An 18,791-nucleotide genomic window follows, 5' to 3' on the forward strand; every position below is an offset into this window, starting at 1 on the left:
TTACCAAGATTTGGAAAGATAACCATGACCCTCATCAGAGTGGGAGAGGGAGACAGACCTTGTGTTTGGAGAGGGTTTTGGGATTTAGTCTGGTGGTGCCATTTTCTCATAATTCCAGCAGCCTGCATTCTGTTTTGATCTCTGCTGCTCTTTGTGTGACTTTGCACGTTTCCTAGAAACTATGTGGGTTTCTCGTGGGTGCTGTAGTTTTCCTCCTGCAGCCTAAGGATGTGCTAGCCATTAGGTCAGATGGCAAGTGTAATCACCCTTAGGGAGCAGAGGACATGTGAGCCAGGTGCTTGGATATGTATGAGAGAATAGGATGCAAATAAGTTGTGGAACAGGATTGCCCTGGAAGCCATTAGCCAAATGTCCTTTTTGGGCAACATGTAGTCTTGATGACATCACTCTTAGGGGTGGCGTGGTAAAGTGGGACACTTTACAGCACTGGTGATCAGCAATTGGGGCTCAATTCCTGCTGCTTGTCTGTAAGGAGTTTGTACTTTCTCCCCATGACCATGTGGGCTTCCCCCAAGCTTTCTCCCACATTCAAAAGGGTTAGGGTCAGTGAGTTGTGGGCATGCTATGTTGGCAAAGGAGGCATGCCAACAGTGGCAGGTTGCCTCCACCAAACCCTCAGACTATTGATCCTTGATACAAATGACACATCTCACTGTATGTTTTGATGTGACAAATAAAACACATCTTTAAACATCTTTCTGATCTAATCAACACACACAAAATGCTGGAGAAGCTCAGCAGGTCAGGCGGCATCTATGGAAAAGAGTAACCATTCGATGTTTCCGGCCGAGACCCTTCACCAGGACTGGGCTCGTTTCCATAGATGCTGCCTGGCCTGCTGAGATCCTCCAGCATTGTGTTTGTGTTGCTTTGATTTACAGCATCTGCAGATTTTCCTCTTGTTTATGACTCTGAATTCATTGCTTAAGTAGTTATTTGTTCAGATTAGAAATAAAGGGAGCTGTGTTGGTGCTGGCTCATTTTATTATAGGAAGGCTAATAAGGCCAAGTGGCTCTATTAGTACTCAGGCAGCCCAGTAGGGTATGCAAATCAAGTAGATTTAGCAGCGCTGACGGTCGGTAAACATTCCTGAAATTAGACTTTTGACTGAAGATGATTTGATTATTTTAAGATGAAACCGCTGTTTGGGTTAATGCACAATTCTGGACAAGGAGCCGGGAAAAACCCCTAACTGTTCTCATTGGGCGGGAGGTGTAAGTGCAGCTTCGGTGTGTTCAGTAAATTGATTGTTTCATTCGATACGTTGCTGTTTCGGACGCGATTTGAACTGGCTGATTTTTAATGTGTGCGTGTATGTATCTCGGGAGAGTATTAGTGATCGCGTCCAAGGGCAGGGTGGTACCTTTACGAGACAATAAAGAACAGGCCGAGAGCTAGGAACTTTCAGTAGCCGCTTTAATTTGACCTTTCTAGTATAGGCGCTGCAACCACGACAGACCCTCAATCCCGGGTCGAACTGCACTCTTGGGGACGGAATGGAATTTGCACTTTTGATCCACCAGCCAGTGGACTCCGAACCAGTAATGGCCGGGAAAATGTAAAAACATGTGCTTATCAACCAACAGTCATGCCAGAAAGTGATTATACAAACAATGCAAATTAATTCCAAAACGTCGACAGAACTGGAGATGAACAGGAAATAACCATTCCTTCCAGGAATTTTAAATATTGTTTTTGAAGACTTACAAAGGAGTTGAGCAAAGCAATTATAATAACAAATAAAACGGGAAAGTTAACTAATAAACAACAAAACAATAGTCATACAATATTATTGCAAAGGGACAGGAAGAGCTGTTAAACTAATTATAAATCAGTTTACAGTCCAGGAAGGATTGTGCAACGATTGTAATTACTGTTGGCCCGTGTGCTCTTTTAATGGGATTGGAATGGGAGATGGGAGGATAACTAGAAGGAAATAGATTGATATGCAGATAGGTAGTTGGAAGTGCACATATTTTAGGGGGAGCGTTAGTGTTCAGGGATTGGTATAGATTAACGTATGGTTTGTTTACGTTACGCGCCGCTTTATTTAAGTGGCGTGACTCGGTGTTGCGATTGTTTTGGCGGACTTGTCATTTGCATTGAAATACTTGTGCACAAAACGTCCCTTGTTAAATGTACTGCGTGCAGTCGGTCAGTGTGGAACAAAGCAAGTGGGGGTTGGTCACAGGCATGTGTCGACAAGCTCATATTGACGGCAGTGGAGATAAGGACCAACATTCGCTTGTAGATTTTTTTTACATTTCTGCGTTGTAATTAGAATCGATTAGGCAGCAGGAAGGAGCTTTCCCCTACCGATCCCTGCAGCAAAACTTCATGGCATGTTTTTGTTCAGTTGGTAAAGTTAGTTTATCAATGTAATTCGGAGAGTAACGTTGAACTACGCGGCCGATTGCCGCAAACTTAATGTCAGCACGTGGGATGGATCTTAAAGGCTCGGGTTCAATATTAAGCGTGGAATGAGGAACAGTTGTGCCGCCTGCAATACTCTCGTTATTTGTTGCTCTATTCCTGTCTAAATTATTCGAGAATGCCTGGCTAAACTGTGCTCCTCCCTTATTGAAATTCCCGGAGGCAACTCGGGGCAGGCAGAGAGAAAGAAAACATTTAAAGGGAACTAACTGCATGCAAGTATCAACGGTTGCAGGCGATATTTTGTCTGGAGCCGAACTCATTATATTTTTCTCTCTGTGTGTTCGGGGCGGAAAGCATCAATTTAAAAACAATGAGAAGCCCGGGTTACGCTCCGAGACACGATGTGCAGGTACAGCGACTTGTTCTACTGACGCTTTTCTTGGTTTTATCCTTCCAGCAACCGACCTCAAAGGGCGAAGTCGAAAGAAGAAGCCCAGGATTACAAAGGGCGACGAGAGCCCCTCGCGAGAAAGCCGACAGCCCAGCCAGTCGGATGCCAAGGAAGAAAAGGTTTGTTACGCCGTTTGCATTGAGCATTTCCCCGCGGCCCTGGACATTTTGTCCCTTACAAGCCCTGCTGCACAAACTGGCAACTGAAGCTCCAGTAACAGCATTCCCCGAATCCGGTGGGATTGTGCAGGTTGGTTTCCTGCCTGGTCTTACAACTGAATATTTCTTATTGTAACTGAATTTTATGCTATTAGATTTCATTTTTCAATGTTATATATATAAAAGGACTTAAATGTTATTCAGTCACAACAGGTGGTTTGAATTTCAGGGGATTTCGGCAATTGTGGGTAAATATTTATACGTGCCTTTCAAAATCTTGGGGAGGGTCTGACTCACTTTGAAGTGAGTTGTCTGTGTTGTGAGGGAGTCCATCAGTTTATGCAGAACAAGCTGACACAAAGGACAATAAGCATTGAAAATGCTGGAAGTACTCTTTAGGTCTCTTGGTATCTATGGGGGAAAGCATCAGCAAACTATACAATGCAGTGTAGTGGTTTTTGTTTCTATTTCAGATTTGGCATTTAATTTGATTTGGTGGTTTGATATTACCTGAACAGGTATTTTGAGAGATTGAGTCAGGATATTAGGAAGGTTTGATTTCAAATGTAAGGCACTCTCTCAAGTATCACAGGTGGACAGATGGGAAGGATAATACTCCTGTCAGTCCCAGTTCTGAACTGCTTATTAGTGAATGTGTTTATGTTATAGTCACATGGGCCCAGTCAAAAGGCAACAATATTGCCATCAAACCACAGATCTCTGAACCCAAACTTCAGCAAAAACAAACATTTGTAGAATTTCTGTTCAGCAATAGAAATTTCATTCTCATCCCTTGTAGGTTAAGTCAAGTCACTTCTATTGTCATTTGGGCCATAACTGCTGGTACAGTGCATAGTGAAAATGAGACAACTTTTTTCAGGACCATGGTGTTACATGACACGGTACAAAAAACTAGACTGAACTACGTAATAAAAAAACAACACAGAGGAAGCTACACTAGACTACAGACCTATGCAGGACTGCATAAAGTGCACAAAAAAGTGCAGGCATTTACAATAAATAATAAACAGGACAATAGGGCAAGGAGTCAGTCCAGGCTTTGGGTATTGAGGAGTCTCATAGCTTGGGGGAAGAAACTGTTACATGGTCTGGTCGTGAGAGCCTGAATGCTTCGGTGCCTTTTCCCAGACAGCAGGAGGGAGAAGAGATTGTAAGAGGGGTGCATGGGGTCCTTCATAAGTACTGAGAGCTTAGGACAGGTGCATGAACCTCCCAACCATCTTTTCCTGCTGTGGACTGTTTACTTAAGCTATGTAGATACCAGTTTGCGTGATTGCTAATATCTGGAGAGAGTTTGGTGTGTAATCTTACAAAAAGTAAGAACTTACCATCACTGGCCAGTTGTTAAGGAGGGCTCTTTCCAGAGCTCTCTGGTACAAAGTAAAAACATTCCCAGTTCCTGGCAAACGTATCTGAACACTTATTATCAGCAAGATGGCATTCATGTAAGAGGAGCTTGCAACATAGCAATCAGGACAGTTGCTAATAAACTCGACAGTGAGCTTTAGAAGGTATTTGTGGGTGTCTGATAATGTGTTCTTGTCAGGAAGATTTTAGAAGAAGAAAGATGTGTGTTCAGGGGGCAAATTCCAAACTTGATGACAAAAGTAGCTGGAAGTATGGGTATCAATGGTTGAGTGATTTTTTAAATTGCTAAAGGGAAGAGCTGAGAAATCTGATGCGCGAGGTCCTGGAGGTCAGCGTAGGCAGCTCCATTGACCAACTTGAAAGCAAAGATGCAAATTTCAAACTTGATGAACTGTGAGCATAGTGATTAGGTTTTTAACCAATTGTAGCTAGTGCGAGGAATTTGATGTCTGTTTTGAATTTAGATGCTGGAGAGATGCGGCCAGAAATTCAATGCAATCAAATACAACACGACGGCAAGGGTTCAAAAGTTCACTTTTCAGGTTCAGTGTTTAATGAGAAGGATGAAAATAGGTGATGGAGATGGGAATTCAGACAAGATTACGTCCTGCCCTCCCTCCACCTTACTGACTTATCCCTTCCTTTCCTGTCCTGAAGAAGGGTCTCAGCCCGAAACGTTGACGGTACACTTTTCCATAGATGCTGCCTGGCCTGCTGAGTTTCTCCAGCTTTTTGTGCATGTTGCTTAGGAAGTACAGGAGTCTTATCGATGTCTTCCTGTGTGCTGTGAAAATGTTATTGGTAGGTTTTGTCCCTGTTTGACAGGCTTGACCTCACCAGCCTAGATAACTAGATCAGGCCCTGGCGTTGGTGGGGTAGTGGTTTGATCTGTTAGCCCAGCAAGATGGTAAAGGGTACTGGTTTTGGTCCACCAGCCCAGGTCAATAGTAACAATATTAGAATCCTGGCAAAATTCTAAAGGTTAGAGGAGAACACTTCTGCCTCATTAATATGTGTGTGTCTGAAACCTGATGGATTTTTATAAGGTATTCCTAAGGTACAGATAGAACACACGAGGCTTTATACATTTCCGGGGAAGTCCCGTGGTTTCTCTGCCGCAAAGACCTCCATTCTAGAATAAATGTGGCACAGTAGCAAAGTGACTAGCGTGACTCTATTACAGCTTGGGGCATCAGAGTTCAATTCCACCGTCACCTGTAAGGAGCCTGTATGTCTTCCTGGGAATGCATAGGTTTTCCGACAGTCTGAAGATGTACCCGTTTCGTAGGTTAGTAGTATTTGTTACTTGTCCTGTGATTAGGCTAGAGTTTAATCGGGGATTGCTTAGTGGACGAACCTATTCTGCACTGTATCTCAATCAGTAAATGCATTGTGGCAGTCTGTTCAAAGACTTGTTAACTTTTCAAACTAAAACTTCTTCAATTTCTACTTCAATAAACTTGGGGGAGGTGGGGGGAAGACCTGCACACATTGTGCATCATTGGATTACAAGTTTGCTCTGGGATTGGGATTAACTTCTGTTTTTGTTTATTGTTTGGTTTTGGCAGATGTAGCGGTCTAGATTCTAATTACCCCTTCTTTCCGCCCTCAAGATACTCGCACTCCAAAGGCTGGATTAAAATCGTTCATGCTATTGCTAAGTCATGCTTATGCATGCTCAAATCAATTTCTAAACCATTACGTAGTGAAAAGCTGATTGTGTTTGTGAGACCAGCCTGTAGCATTTCTGTACATTGTTTCTAAAAATATCACAGTGAAGTCTCCACTTTATTGAATGAATGAGCACCTGTTTGTAAATAGGCTATTTCAGGAAGTTAAATGATTGTTTCAGTGTGTATACCTTAATTCTTGTGGTTGACCCATTTTTTGCACAGTAATTTAATGAGTTAGAAACCATCCGGGATGGATAAACTGGTTTGATCAGTTACTTTTGCAGAACTAATACAAAAGCCAAATCATGTGACTGCATAAAAACTTGAAATAAAAACAAACAGTGCAGGACATATTCAGCAACACCATGTAAGGAGAAATTGAACATAGATCTGTACAGCCTCACAACAACCCGTGGTGGTGTGTGAAACTGAGTAATCAAATGCAAACCTAAACTAATCCCTTCTTCCTACACAATGTCCATACTGTTCCACTTCCTGCAGAACATGGGCACATCTAAAAGTATTTTGAATACCTCTTATCATATTTGCCTCCACTACTGCCCCAGTGTGTCTGTGTCTGTCTTTCTTGCCACATTCATCGACCTCCAAATCCCTCTTCACACGCAGAAAAAAGAACGAAACGGATCAGGCACATCGACCCACGAATCCTCCTCCCCGCACAAAAAATGCCAAGAAGACCAGGCAGCAAAGCACAATATAAAAACTATAGGAAAAAAGAGTCTACAGTCCACGTCCACATCCAAAGCACAGTAAAAACCTGGGCAGCACACTCTGAGCACAGCGACAGGCTCTCCCCGTCTCGTTTCTATAACGTCAATAACCTGGGGCATATTCTATCAGGACCTGGAGACTTACCCATCTTTAACGTTCTTTAAGAAACTCAGCGCTACCTCCCTTTTCTCAAAATGCCGTAAGATATTCACATACTCCACACTGATCTCCCTATCCTCCATGTCCTTCTTGGAAGATACTGATGGAAAGTACGCATTTAGGACCTCACCCGTGTCTTCCGTCTTGAGGCACATGTTCCTTCCTTTATCCTATTTATCATCTTCCTCTCTTCTTTCATATGTCTTCACAAAATCGTTCAGGGTTTACCTCAATCAGAAACCCTAGATGAACCATGAAATCTGGAATTTGTTGACAGCCAGATCAGAGGCATTCAATCTGGAGATCAAGAATGCTACAAGAGGTGAATGTTTGATTTCTGGAATGCCAACTCACAGGCGAAGTGGAGATTCTGGACTAGACTGGAATCAATGAGGGATTCTTGACAGCTGTGGCCGGGTTTGAATGCCATAACCTCCTACAAAGTTAAGTCTTGTGACATTAGAGACAGCAGAGCCTCGCTTGGAAAGAGCTCAATACCTTCTATGCTCGCTTTGGCCATGAGTATAGGGAGGAACCGTCGCATGCCCTCCATGCCTCCCAATGGTACTTCAGTCTCCAGTATCTGAGGATGACACGCGGGCTGCCTTCAACAGAGTGAATCCAGACAGAGTACCGAGCCGACTACTGAAGACCTGTGCTGGCCAACTGGCTGCTGTTCTCGGATATCTTCCATGTCTCACTCCGGCAGTGTGTGGTACCTACCTGCTTCAAGCAGGGTTCAATCGTACTGGTGCCAAAGAAGAGCGTGGTAATCTGCCTCAGTGACTATTGCTCAGTGCCGCTTACGGCCACAGTCATGGAGTGTTTTGAGAGGCTGGTGTTGAAGCACATCACCTCCTGTTTGAGCGATGACTTGCATCCACTCCAGTTTGCCTACTGAAGCAACAGATGCCATCTCATTGGCTCTTCACACAACCCTGGAGCATCTGGACAGCAAAATGGCTTACAGCATCAATTACACCTCAGCTTTTAATACCATCATTCCCTCAAAACTAATTGGTGAACTCCAAGACCTGGGCCTCTTGTGCAATGGGATGTTTGATTTGCTCACTTATAGACCCCAGTCAGTTTGAATTGGCAAAAACATCTTGTCCATCAGCACAGGAGCGCCACAGGGCTGTGTGCTTGGCCCCCTGTTCTACTCACTTTACACCTATGACTGTGTGGCTAAGTACAGCTCCAACGCCATATACAAGTTTGCTGATAACACCACTGTTGTGGGCCGTATCAAAGGTGGTGATGAATCAACGTACAAGAGGGAGATTGAAAATCTGGCTGAGTGGCGTAACAATAACAACAGCCTCTTACTGAATATCAGTAAGACCAAGGAACTTCAGGAGTGGGAAACCACGGGTTCATGAGCCAGTAATTATCGGAGGATCAGTGGTGAAGAGAGTTAAAATTTCAGCCTGATATCCTGCAATGTTAGTAATGATACTGAGCCCTGAGTGATAATCAGCTACTTGAATGGCATAGTTTTCACTCCCTGTTGTTCCAAGTTGCTTAGTTAAGTGTTTCTCTTTCATAAAAAATGATGTATATAGTGTCTCTTGAAAGAATGATCAATGGCTTTAAGGTCTCTGTTGGCATATTTGACAGCCGTCTGCTGCTGATAATTATTTCAATCTGATTTGGCTCAACACATCTCCCATTCTTTAGTTTCTTGTGCTGCTTGTACTGAGGTGAAACTCTGTACTGGCCAACCCTTTCACCCCACTCTGCTCTGCTGCTGTGGTGCTGCTCTGTGAAGCCCCGCGTCCTTGTGGTGCCTCAGCCTCTGAGCTGGCCTGTGAAGTATATGTTGGTGGGACAGTTATTAAACCTGATTTGTTTAACACTTCATTGGTGCATTTCATGGTGGACAAAAATCACACACCTCAAAATAATACTGAAGCAGTAGTCAGCTTCAGCAAGTATCAAAGATTAGCTTTATTTGTCAAAACATACAGTGAAAAGCATTGGTTGCGTTAGCTGGGGCAGCCCACAAGTTTGCCACGCTTCCATGGCAAACATAATATGGCCACAACTTACTGACTTTAACTGTTTCTTTTAAACTCTGGGAGGAAATGCCTGGAGTAAACTCAAATATGCGAACTTACTTTAGACGGTGTTGGTTGAACATCGGATGAGATGGTGGCACATTTGGACTCTGGCCACTCTAGGTCCAATCAGAAGTGATCATCTTCGTCTTCTGTGCCTTTTTTACGATCGCAAGTGGCTGCTGGGTACTGAGAACATCGGGTACTGCAGGACCCTCACATCAGCAAGATGCTTGACAGGGATAGAGCTGGGCTTACTGTATACCGTTGCTATGTTGTAGCCTCGACTTGCTGTGTACCATTAGATGGTGCGTGGTCCAAAAAGAAGAGCAAGTGAATCCTGGGCATTGTTGTTGTGATTGCAACACCCTGCTGTCTTTGGTAACGTAGAATGCTGCGAGTCTAGTTCCCTGGTTCATTTTCAAGGCTGATGACGGGGGAGCCATGTTGCTTTGGCTATGGTGAGGATTAGGCCTAAACCATGAGGTCACCTGTTGCAGTCACCCAGGGGAGGAGATACTGAAGTGGTATGGGAGAGGCCGCTGTTGGTGCGCTGGAGTCGGTTCTGGATTGGCGGCTGGCCCATCCTGCTGATGCGGTCCTCCCTGCTTGTTCGGTGAAAGAATAAGCTGGACCTGAGTTTGAGATGTTTTTCTAAATCCATAACCATTTGTGCTATGTACTATATAGTGGGCTGTGAGCTCTTAGTAATGTGTGTTGCACCTCGGTGCCAGAGAAACAGTTTTGTTTGGCTGTATTCAAATCTGGTTGAATGATAACTACATTACCATTCTTGATTGACTGGTAACTCTGCAAGTAATTAAGATTTCCTCAGTTGCGTTTTAATGAACTCACTGAACATGTGTTTGGAATTTTGCTTCCTGATTTGTTTTACATTAATAATATGTATTAGTCCAGAAATTGAATTGCAGAATGCATTTTTTTCTGCCAGTGTTGTGCAGTTTATTATTTTTCCTGATTAAAATTGCCACCTTGGGTTACCATATGCTGCCCCTTCACCCTTGCTTCCCTGGTGAAAGTTCTGCTTTGGAGGTACACAATGAGATTGCTCCTTGTTCTGGAGCATTTCAGCGAATTTTGACCACAGTGTCCCTAAGAGGTCACTGTAGTTGGGACAATTCTAAGTCTTCCCAGTATAACAGCAGACTGGGCAATGAACCAGGTAAGTTGAGAGCTTGCTGCATCCTCCCCACTACTGAAGTATCTCCTTTTCACCTTCCTTTCACATTCCTTTTCACCCCTCCCCGTCCAGCTAGCCACTACCGCACCAAAAATACAAAAGCAACCTGCTTTCTCCACCACAATGTGAGACTTCAGGTCCCCAATGCACATGAGATTTAGTGAACTTCCAATAGGCACCTTCCAGGGTTCAACGTACTGGTAAATACATCAGTATTGTTATGGGATGGTTCTGCTTTTTAATTTCTGATTTTTGTGATGCAATTTCTTCTTAGGATAAAGTTGAATCAGAAAATATGGCAGCTGGAAATGGACAAGCTTATCAGCCTGACAATCCAAGTGAGCTGCTTTCTGCAGAGCAACACTTCCTAAAGGCTTTGCACAGCTTCATGTGTGATCGCAATACTCCCATTGCCAGAATACCACACCTGGGCTTCAAGAAAAGTAAGGCACGATGCTATGAATTTAATCTTGCACTATTTGGTAAATGCATCATGGTTGATGGGTTCGCGTTTAATGGATGAGAATATGTTTGCTGTCTGAATTTAGCCCTGCACCATTAGATTATTCCCAAAGTTATTGCTGTTTTGTTACTTGCACCAAAGAAATGGCTGTCTGTGCTGACCCTGTTTGGTTAGGTCCTTGGATGTGTAGTTAAAACTAATCTTAGTATTAAATGCTGTTGTCTTCTGCCTGGGGAAATGCCTGGGTGCTTTTGAATAAGGAAATGATTGGATATGATGAAAACCAAAAGAAAGCTTAAAACTTGTAGGATTTTTTTGGCATCATTAACAGATTTTCTACCTCTGGTGGCATGTTAAGTTTAATTTGTTGCATGCTTAAATGTAAGGTGTTCTGCTTTAAGGTACACTTGAGGGGTGGAGTAATTTTCTAAGTGATCATAAAATTTGTAATTGCTTGCTCATTGGTAAAACTAAAAGATATCTCAGTATTGTATAATTTAATTTGTAATCCCTATGGGTCATTCTAAAAGTTACTTTGTGCAGTCAGTGCATATTGACTTTTCACTGCTTTTATAAGGGGTGAATGAAGGGGATCAATTATGTTAATGTAATCAAATGTAAATGGACATGGTTCTTGAACAAGCTGATACAGCTCCTTTAGAACATTCTGCTGAGTAAAATTATGCAGGAAATGAAAGGGAAAGTGGTATTCCCTGGGGTAAATTGCAGAATATTTGCCATGACAAAATAATTGTTCTTAAGATTGATATGCACAATTGAAAGATAGACCCAGACAGGTCAGAAGAGATGGCTTTATTGAAAGGTATATATTTGTATTTTTAACAGATTAAGTTTATGGGAACTCCCTTCAGCAGACAGCTGTCAGTTAATTTTTACTGGTCAGTAAGCTTTAGTGAATGTGTGAAAAAGGCGCATGGTGCAGCAACAGGCTGCTCCTCCGGTGCATTACCCTGGTGAGAAATTGAATTGAATTGACTTTATTTCTTACATCCTTCACAAACATGAGCAGTAAAAATCTTTGTTACGTTTCCATCTAAATGTACCATATGCAATCATAGTAGTTTATGATAAGTAGAACAGTCAGTGTAATATAGAGTACACACAAATCAGCGTGAGTTCATCAGTCTGATGGCCTGGTGGAAGATGCTGTCCCTGAACCTGTTGGTCCTGGCTTTTATGCTGCAGCTGGAATAGATTGTGGTTGGGGTGACTCGGGTCCCCAATGATACTACGGGCCCTTTTTACACACCTGTCCTTGTAAATGTCCTGAATCATGGGAAGTTCACAACTACAGATGCACTGGACTGTCCGCACCACTCTCTGCAGAGTCCAGTGATTAAGGGAAGTACAGTTCCCATACCAGGCAGTGATGTAGCTAGTCAGGATGCTCTCAGTTGTGCCCCTGTAGAAAGTTCTTAGGATTTTGGGGCCCGTACCAAACTTCCTGAACTGTCTGAGGTGAAAGAGTCACTGTTATACAGCTAGTGTCGACAGACCACTTGAGTTCTTCAGTGATGTGGATGCTGAGGAATTTGAATCTATTCACCCTCTCAACCCCAGATCCATTGATGTTAATGGGGGTTAGCCTGTCTCCATTCCTCCTTTAATCCACAACCAGTTCCTTTGTTGTTGCAACATTGAGGGAGGGGTTATTTTCTTGACACCACTGTGTCAGAGAGGTGACTTCCTTCCCTGTAGGCCACCTCGTTATCGTTTGAGATGAGGCCAATCAATGTAGTGCCGTTGGCAAATTTAATTAGCAGATTGAAGCTGTGGCTGGCGATACAGTCATGGAGGGATACAGGGAGGGCCATCTGAAGAATGTGACCAAACTGTATTGGATACTTGACACAAAAGACACTGCAGATGGAATCTGGAACAAAAAAAATCTCTAGAAGAACTCAGTGGATCAAGCAGTATCTGTGGAGATTTGCCTCTTCTACTTTCATTAAAGCTGCATGGCCAATAAATTCTTCCAGTGTCTGTTTATTCCATATAAGGGACGGTCCAGCAGGAGGCAAAAGGCAAGCAGTCATTGTGAGGAAAGCCAAATGGTGTTCCTGTTTAAAATGAGTGCTTCAGGTTTTTACCTTGTGTCACCTATAGCTTCTGCACATTAGAGAGAAAGGGCACACATGCTCCTTTTAATATTGCTCCCAACTTTAGTTGAAAAGACTCTCTGCATATTTTATATGGTGTTGTCTGTTACGGGAATGCTTACTGAGGAATTTTTGGTATTTGTACAAATATTAGGTCAGGCTTACAGCTTGAATATTTTCTTGGGTTCAACATTGTTAGTTTGCATGAAGCATTAGTTGCGTAACTTAAATTGGAACTTTGCCTATAATGCCCAAAATGTTGTTTACCCTAATATGAGCCAGAGTTATAGTTCAAAGTTCATATATATCACCACATACAACCCTGAGATTCATTTTCTTGCAGGTATTCACAGTAAATACAAGGAAGACCATAGAATTGGTAAAAGACAGCACCCAACAAGCAGGAAAACAACCAGTGAGCAAAAGACAAACTATGCAAATACAAAAGAAAAAATAAATAAGTGATAAGTCTCGAGATCATGAGATGAAGATTCCTTCCTTAAAAGCGAGTCCATAGGTTGCAGGAACAGATCAGTGATGGGGCAGGTGATGTTGTCCCCTCTGGTTCAGGAGCTTGATGGTGGAGGGGTAATAACTGTCCCTGAACCTGGCGGTGTGGATCCTGAGGTCCTGATGGTAGTCATGAGAAGAGAGCATATCTGGGTAGTGGGCGTCTTTGATGATGGAAGCAGCTTTCCTGTGACAGGGCTCCATGTAGATGTGCTCAGCGGTGGCGAGGGATTTACCAGGGACAAACTGGACCATATCCACTATTTTTGGAGCATTCTTCCATTCAAAGGTATTGGTGTTTTGATACCAGGCTCTGGTGCAATCAGTCAATATAGTCTGCACCACATCTCTATAGAAGTCTGTTAGAGTCTTAGATGACACGCTGAATCTTTGCAGACTTCTAACGAAGTAGAAGTGCTTTCTTCATGATTGCACTTGTGCTGGGCCCAGATCAGCTCCTTTGAAATGACAGTACTGAGGAATTTTAAGTTGCTGACTCTCTCCTATAGTCAAATTTATTATATTGATGTTAAATTTCATTATTTGCTGTTCTTTCTAGATATTGGCTAATCAGCCTTTAACAATAAAAAACAAAAATGCAAGTGCTGGAAATCTGAAATATAAACAGAAAATGCTGGTGAAAACCTGAGGAGCCCCTTCTGTGTTGCTCTGCGTGTAGTCAGTGAAATCACAAGAATTAATTTACAATTGACCTCATCCTAAAGTAACATTTCAGTTGGTTATTTTTTTTAAAGTGGAAAATAAATGAGGCAATTAATTTTGCTGAGTAATATCTTGAGGGTTCTGTTCTGACTTTCTTAGGAGAGAGAGGTTTAACCATTATCTAAACAAATGCCATTGCTTTTCTCAATGGACAACAAGATTATGTTTGTCTTTTCCACATCAGAAGAGCTGTCAATTAAGGTGGAAGCTGCAAGTTTGCATTAGTAAAGCTGTTTAATAATTCTTCAGAAGTCCAGCTGTGGTGGTTTGCTATTGATGAAGCATATCACTAGGATTAGTGAGCCATTTTTAGACGCCTTGGTGCAAGTTGTAATATAAAACTGCTGCCAAGATGGGAATGGGCACCCCCGTGGTGTTCATGGAGACCTTTCAAATCTGCTCCGTTTTCAGTGGGAAGCAAAATTTAGATGGGCTGCACACTTGGGTGAGTAAATTTCTTCCTGTGCCCAAACTAAAAATGGCTTCTCAAAGTGCACTTCAAGGCTTTAACTCTGCACACCCCCACCACTGAACGTGGGCTTGCAAGGATAATGTGTGGATTTTTTTGTATAGAAATCTCTAATTGAAATGTAGGCAAGAGCTTTCACAGACGCAGTTTTGCAGCTGCTTCCTGGTGATGGGGTCCAGAATTTTTTTTTTTTTTTGTTTCCTGTGTCTTGAATATTGCAGGTTTCATCAGCTTATTACCAAATGCATAACCTTTGACTTAATGCATATTTGTTCAGATTAATAGTTAAACCCTACTGTAACCTTTGGAACTTTGACCATAAATGATTCCGATTTGCTTTTTTCAGAGAATGCTACATGCATTGCCTAAAACAAGCTAGCTTATCCCAGTGATATATTTTAACAATAACAAACTTTTGAAGAATTATTAAACAGCTTTACTGTTACAGGCTTGGGGATAATGTATATATGATAATATGTTACCTCATTATTGATAATACTATGTTACCTTGGGCTCCTGCATTACAAAATTGTGCAGTTCCTTCTGCTGTTGAAAAATTTTTGTGATATCCAAAGATTCCAGTTTGTTAGCTTTAGAAGCATACCAAGACCTGTGGAGAGCAAAGGACATTTCTAGTCATAAAGACCAATTAAATACAGACAGACAGACAGACATACTTTATTCATCCGGAGGGAAATTGGGTTTCGTTACAGTCACACAAACCAAGAATAGTGTAGAAATATAGCAAAATAAAACCATAAATAATTAAATAATAGGTAAATTATGCCGTGGTAAATGTAAATGTAATGTAATTGGTAAATGTAGAGATGAATCTTTGCCATTAGTCACTCTTGCACCAAGCCAGGTAGTCAGGTGTTTGAAATTGTGTCTCCTCCTTCACTAACCAGATTCATCAGTGCTGTGTGAAAGGTGTACACTTCTGTGCATTGTCAGAACATAGAGCAGTGCAATACAGAAACAGGCCCTCAGCCCACCATGTCAGTGATGACCGTGAACACTAATCCCATGTGTCTGTCCATCTCTAACCCTCACCTGTTCCAATGAAATGTCATAAGGGAAATGAATCTGGTGGAATTCTTCATAATTACCCTTCTGTGACAAGTTCATAGAATGCCTGGTCAAGGTGTGATCTAACATAATTGCCCATGGTATGTATCTTCAACACCTCTGTCATCATTCATCTGGGTCTGGACTGCTTTGGCTCTATCCCTATCTGTACACCCAAAACCCATAGAAACATATCCATACCTGGTGGGAAATGACCAGCCTCTTTTATTGCAGCAATGTTGCCCTATTCGTGACTCTCCCACAAGTTCTGCTTTTCATTAAGATTTGAAATACTTCAAGTTAATTGTCTGAGTCCGAACTTGCGCAAAGTGATGTTCACACAACGTCCCTGGGTTGCAGATCTGCACTGTCCCCAAATTGAGCAGCAAATCAAATTTTAAAATCTTATTTCAATTCTCGCCAAGAGCCCTCCCTATCAGTGTACTTTCCTCCAGCTAGCTACACTCTAATCCTGGCCTCTGATCCTGAATATAGTAGCTTAGCCAGTGGTGCTTGTGCCTTAAAATGCCGTAGAGTAGTCAGAACATTTCTGCAATATCAAAGATGGCAGAAAAATGGATGTTGTTTGAAAGAAGTCATGATAATAGGATGCCATGGGTTTGTGTCTTGGTAAATGTCTCAATGTTTATGGAAATGACCATAACCAATGACAAAGTTATGGAAGTGATTCTGATTTGTTTGGTAGAAATGGCTACCTACTCACTTCCATGTCATTAACCCTCTTGTTAATATTATGATAGAAGATGGAGTGTTAAGGTTTAAAGGGTTTGAGATATTAATATTATCATGAGAGTTAATGATTTGGTGTGACACAGAAGCAAGTAGGTAACTATTGCTTTATGCTTATTTTTATTTTGATTTAAAAATTGATTGGGAAAATACTTATTATCCATTGAAAATATTTCCCTTTGGATTCATAGTCACATAGCATGGAAATAGTTCTCTCCTGAGCCCTACCATTTGGCACCCTTTTACAGTAATCCTAATTAATCCCAATTTTTCATTTTCCAATATTTGTCAATGACCTCTGCTGAATCTACCTTCACATTAGGACATGAGGCAAAATTTAAGGTGTCCAATTAACTTGACTGCATCACAGCCTGGTATGGAAACATCAATCCCTTTAGTAAATCTTACAAAAGATAGAGGTTTCAGCCCAGTATCACAAGTAAACCCTCCCAACCATTAAGCACATGTACATCTGTCGTAGGAAAACAGCATCCACCATCAGAGATCCCCACCACCCAGGTCATGCATTTATCTCACTGCTGCAATTAAGAAGTAGGTACAAGAGCCTCAGGACTCGTACTACCAGATTCAAGAACAGTTACTACCTTTTAACCATCAGGCTCTTGAATAAAAGGGGATAACTGCACCTAATTATCCCATCATTGAAATGTTCCGACAACCAATGATCTCACTTTCAAGGACTCCTTATCTCACTATCTGATGTTCTCGTTATTTATTGATATGCATTTATATTTGCATTTGCACAGTTTGTTTTCTGCACTCTGGTCGATCTTTCACTGATCCTGTTATAGTTACTATTCTATAGATTTGCTGAGTATGCCCCCAGGAAAATGAATCTCAGGGTTGTATATGGCGACATATGTGTACTTTGATGATAAAATTTCAACCTGCATATCTTTGACTGTGGGTGGAGTGATCTTGTGCCTACTGCGCGAAGGCAGCATCCAAGGTCAGGACTAAACCTGGGCTGCTGGTGCTGTCAAACAGCAGCTCTATTCACTGTTCCCCTACTGGCTTGGCTTTGCTCAGTTAGTAATTCAAATTAAATTAATTCTCTAACATTAAATCCTATGAGAAAGCCTTCCCCACCCCCACTCCAAACTCCCAGACAAGTTGGTAATTACTTCTGTCAGCAAATGTGGATGTTGCCCTGTTACTTAATACATCAAAAGAGGGAGGCTTCACATCTCCGCATGCACAGTGTTTGTGGTCAACACTCTTGTGTAATTGTGGTCAGCACTTGGTTAATGAACATTAGGACGACATGATTTTCAAAGGATCCCTGAACCAGTAAAAAAGAACGTATTTCTCTTGACTCTATGAGACCACTGCAACAGGCCTCAAATCAATTTTCCTAAACAGATTTTTTTGGGCAGAATGTGAAATCACTTGGATTGGATCATTCTTAAACAAAAGTAGTTTCATATCCTTAGGAACTCTGTTGAATGAAAGATTTCTGACACTGGCAGAAATTTGCTCCTCTTTTATCCTGCACTGATGCCTTGAGTCAGGCAGATTATCTAAGAGTTCTATTTGCTTCATATTGTCCTGCCTTTATTCTGAGGGGCCTTGTATTCAATTTCCATGGCTTTTTCAAATTATTTTTCCTGTGTTGGATTAAAATGCAAGTTTTTAATGTAGATCGACGTGATATACAGACAACAAGGAGGATAAATATCTTCATCTATCTTGTAATTAAAAAAAAGTCATCTTTTGGAATGAGTATCTTGAACAAGGCCAATGTTCATTGCATCCCTATTGGGTCTTGAGGTGTCTTCGTGAAGCTCTGCAGTCCTTCTGTTGAGAATAATCCCACATCATCCAGGACCTAGACTCAATGATGCATTTGCAAATCGGAATGTGTGCAGGTTGAAGTAGTGCTGTTCCCTGAGACTGTTGATGGCAGAAATCATGGGATTGGGAGAGGTTGGAGTAGTCCGGGCAAGGAACTGCAGTTGTAGCCACTGTGTGTGCAGGTAGTGAGAGAGTGGATGTTTAGAATGATGGATGATGTGCCAACCAGTTGAGTTGGTTTGTCCTGGATGCTATTGATTTTGAGTGTTGTGGAAGTAGTTCTCATCTAGACAAGTAAAAACTTTCCATCTACATCTTGATCTGTGACTTGTAAATGGTGGAAAGGACTCTTGCTGTTTAGAAGGCAAGTTTCTCACAGCAGGATAGCAGTTTCTAACTGGCTGTTGTGGCCACTATTTATATGGCTGGTCCACGTGAGTCCCTGGTTGTTTGTCAACCTAGTTTAATGCAAGGAGACTCGGCAATAGCAATGCTATTGATTTTTAATGGTTGATTTTCTCTTGCTGGATATAAGGTTATTGTGTGGTACTTTGGTTTGAATGATGTCTGCCACTTATCAGCCCAGACTTGACTGTTTAGGTCTTACTACATGTGGGGATGGACAAGTTAATTTACTGAGGTGCTGAAAGTG

General features: G+C 41.9%; 1 protein-coding gene across 5 annotated transcripts in view; it reads left to right on the forward strand.

Moving 5' to 3' along the window:
- The window catches only part of LOC132405356 (AT-rich interactive domain-containing protein 5B-like), a 112,570-nt gene that overhangs the window by 76,567 nt on the left and 17,212 nt on the right, over positions 1–18,791 (forward strand). For all 5 annotated transcript variants that reach the window (XM_059990100.1, XM_059990099.1, XM_059990098.1 and 2 more), the window contains 2 exons: positions 2,856–2,968; positions 10,496–10,664. In XM_059990100.1, coding sequence (XP_059846083.1) covers positions 2,856–2,968; positions 10,496–10,664 — 282 coding nt within the window. The remainder of the gene's footprint in view (positions 1–2,855; positions 2,969–10,495; positions 10,665–18,791) is intronic.

The sequence above is a fragment of the Hypanus sabinus genome, chromosome 15 (assembly GCF_030144855.1).
Source record: "Hypanus sabinus isolate sHypSab1 chromosome 15, sHypSab1.hap1, whole genome shotgun sequence".
Classification (NCBI taxonomy): Eukaryota; Metazoa; Chordata; class Chondrichthyes; order Myliobatiformes; family Dasyatidae; genus Hypanus; species Hypanus sabinus.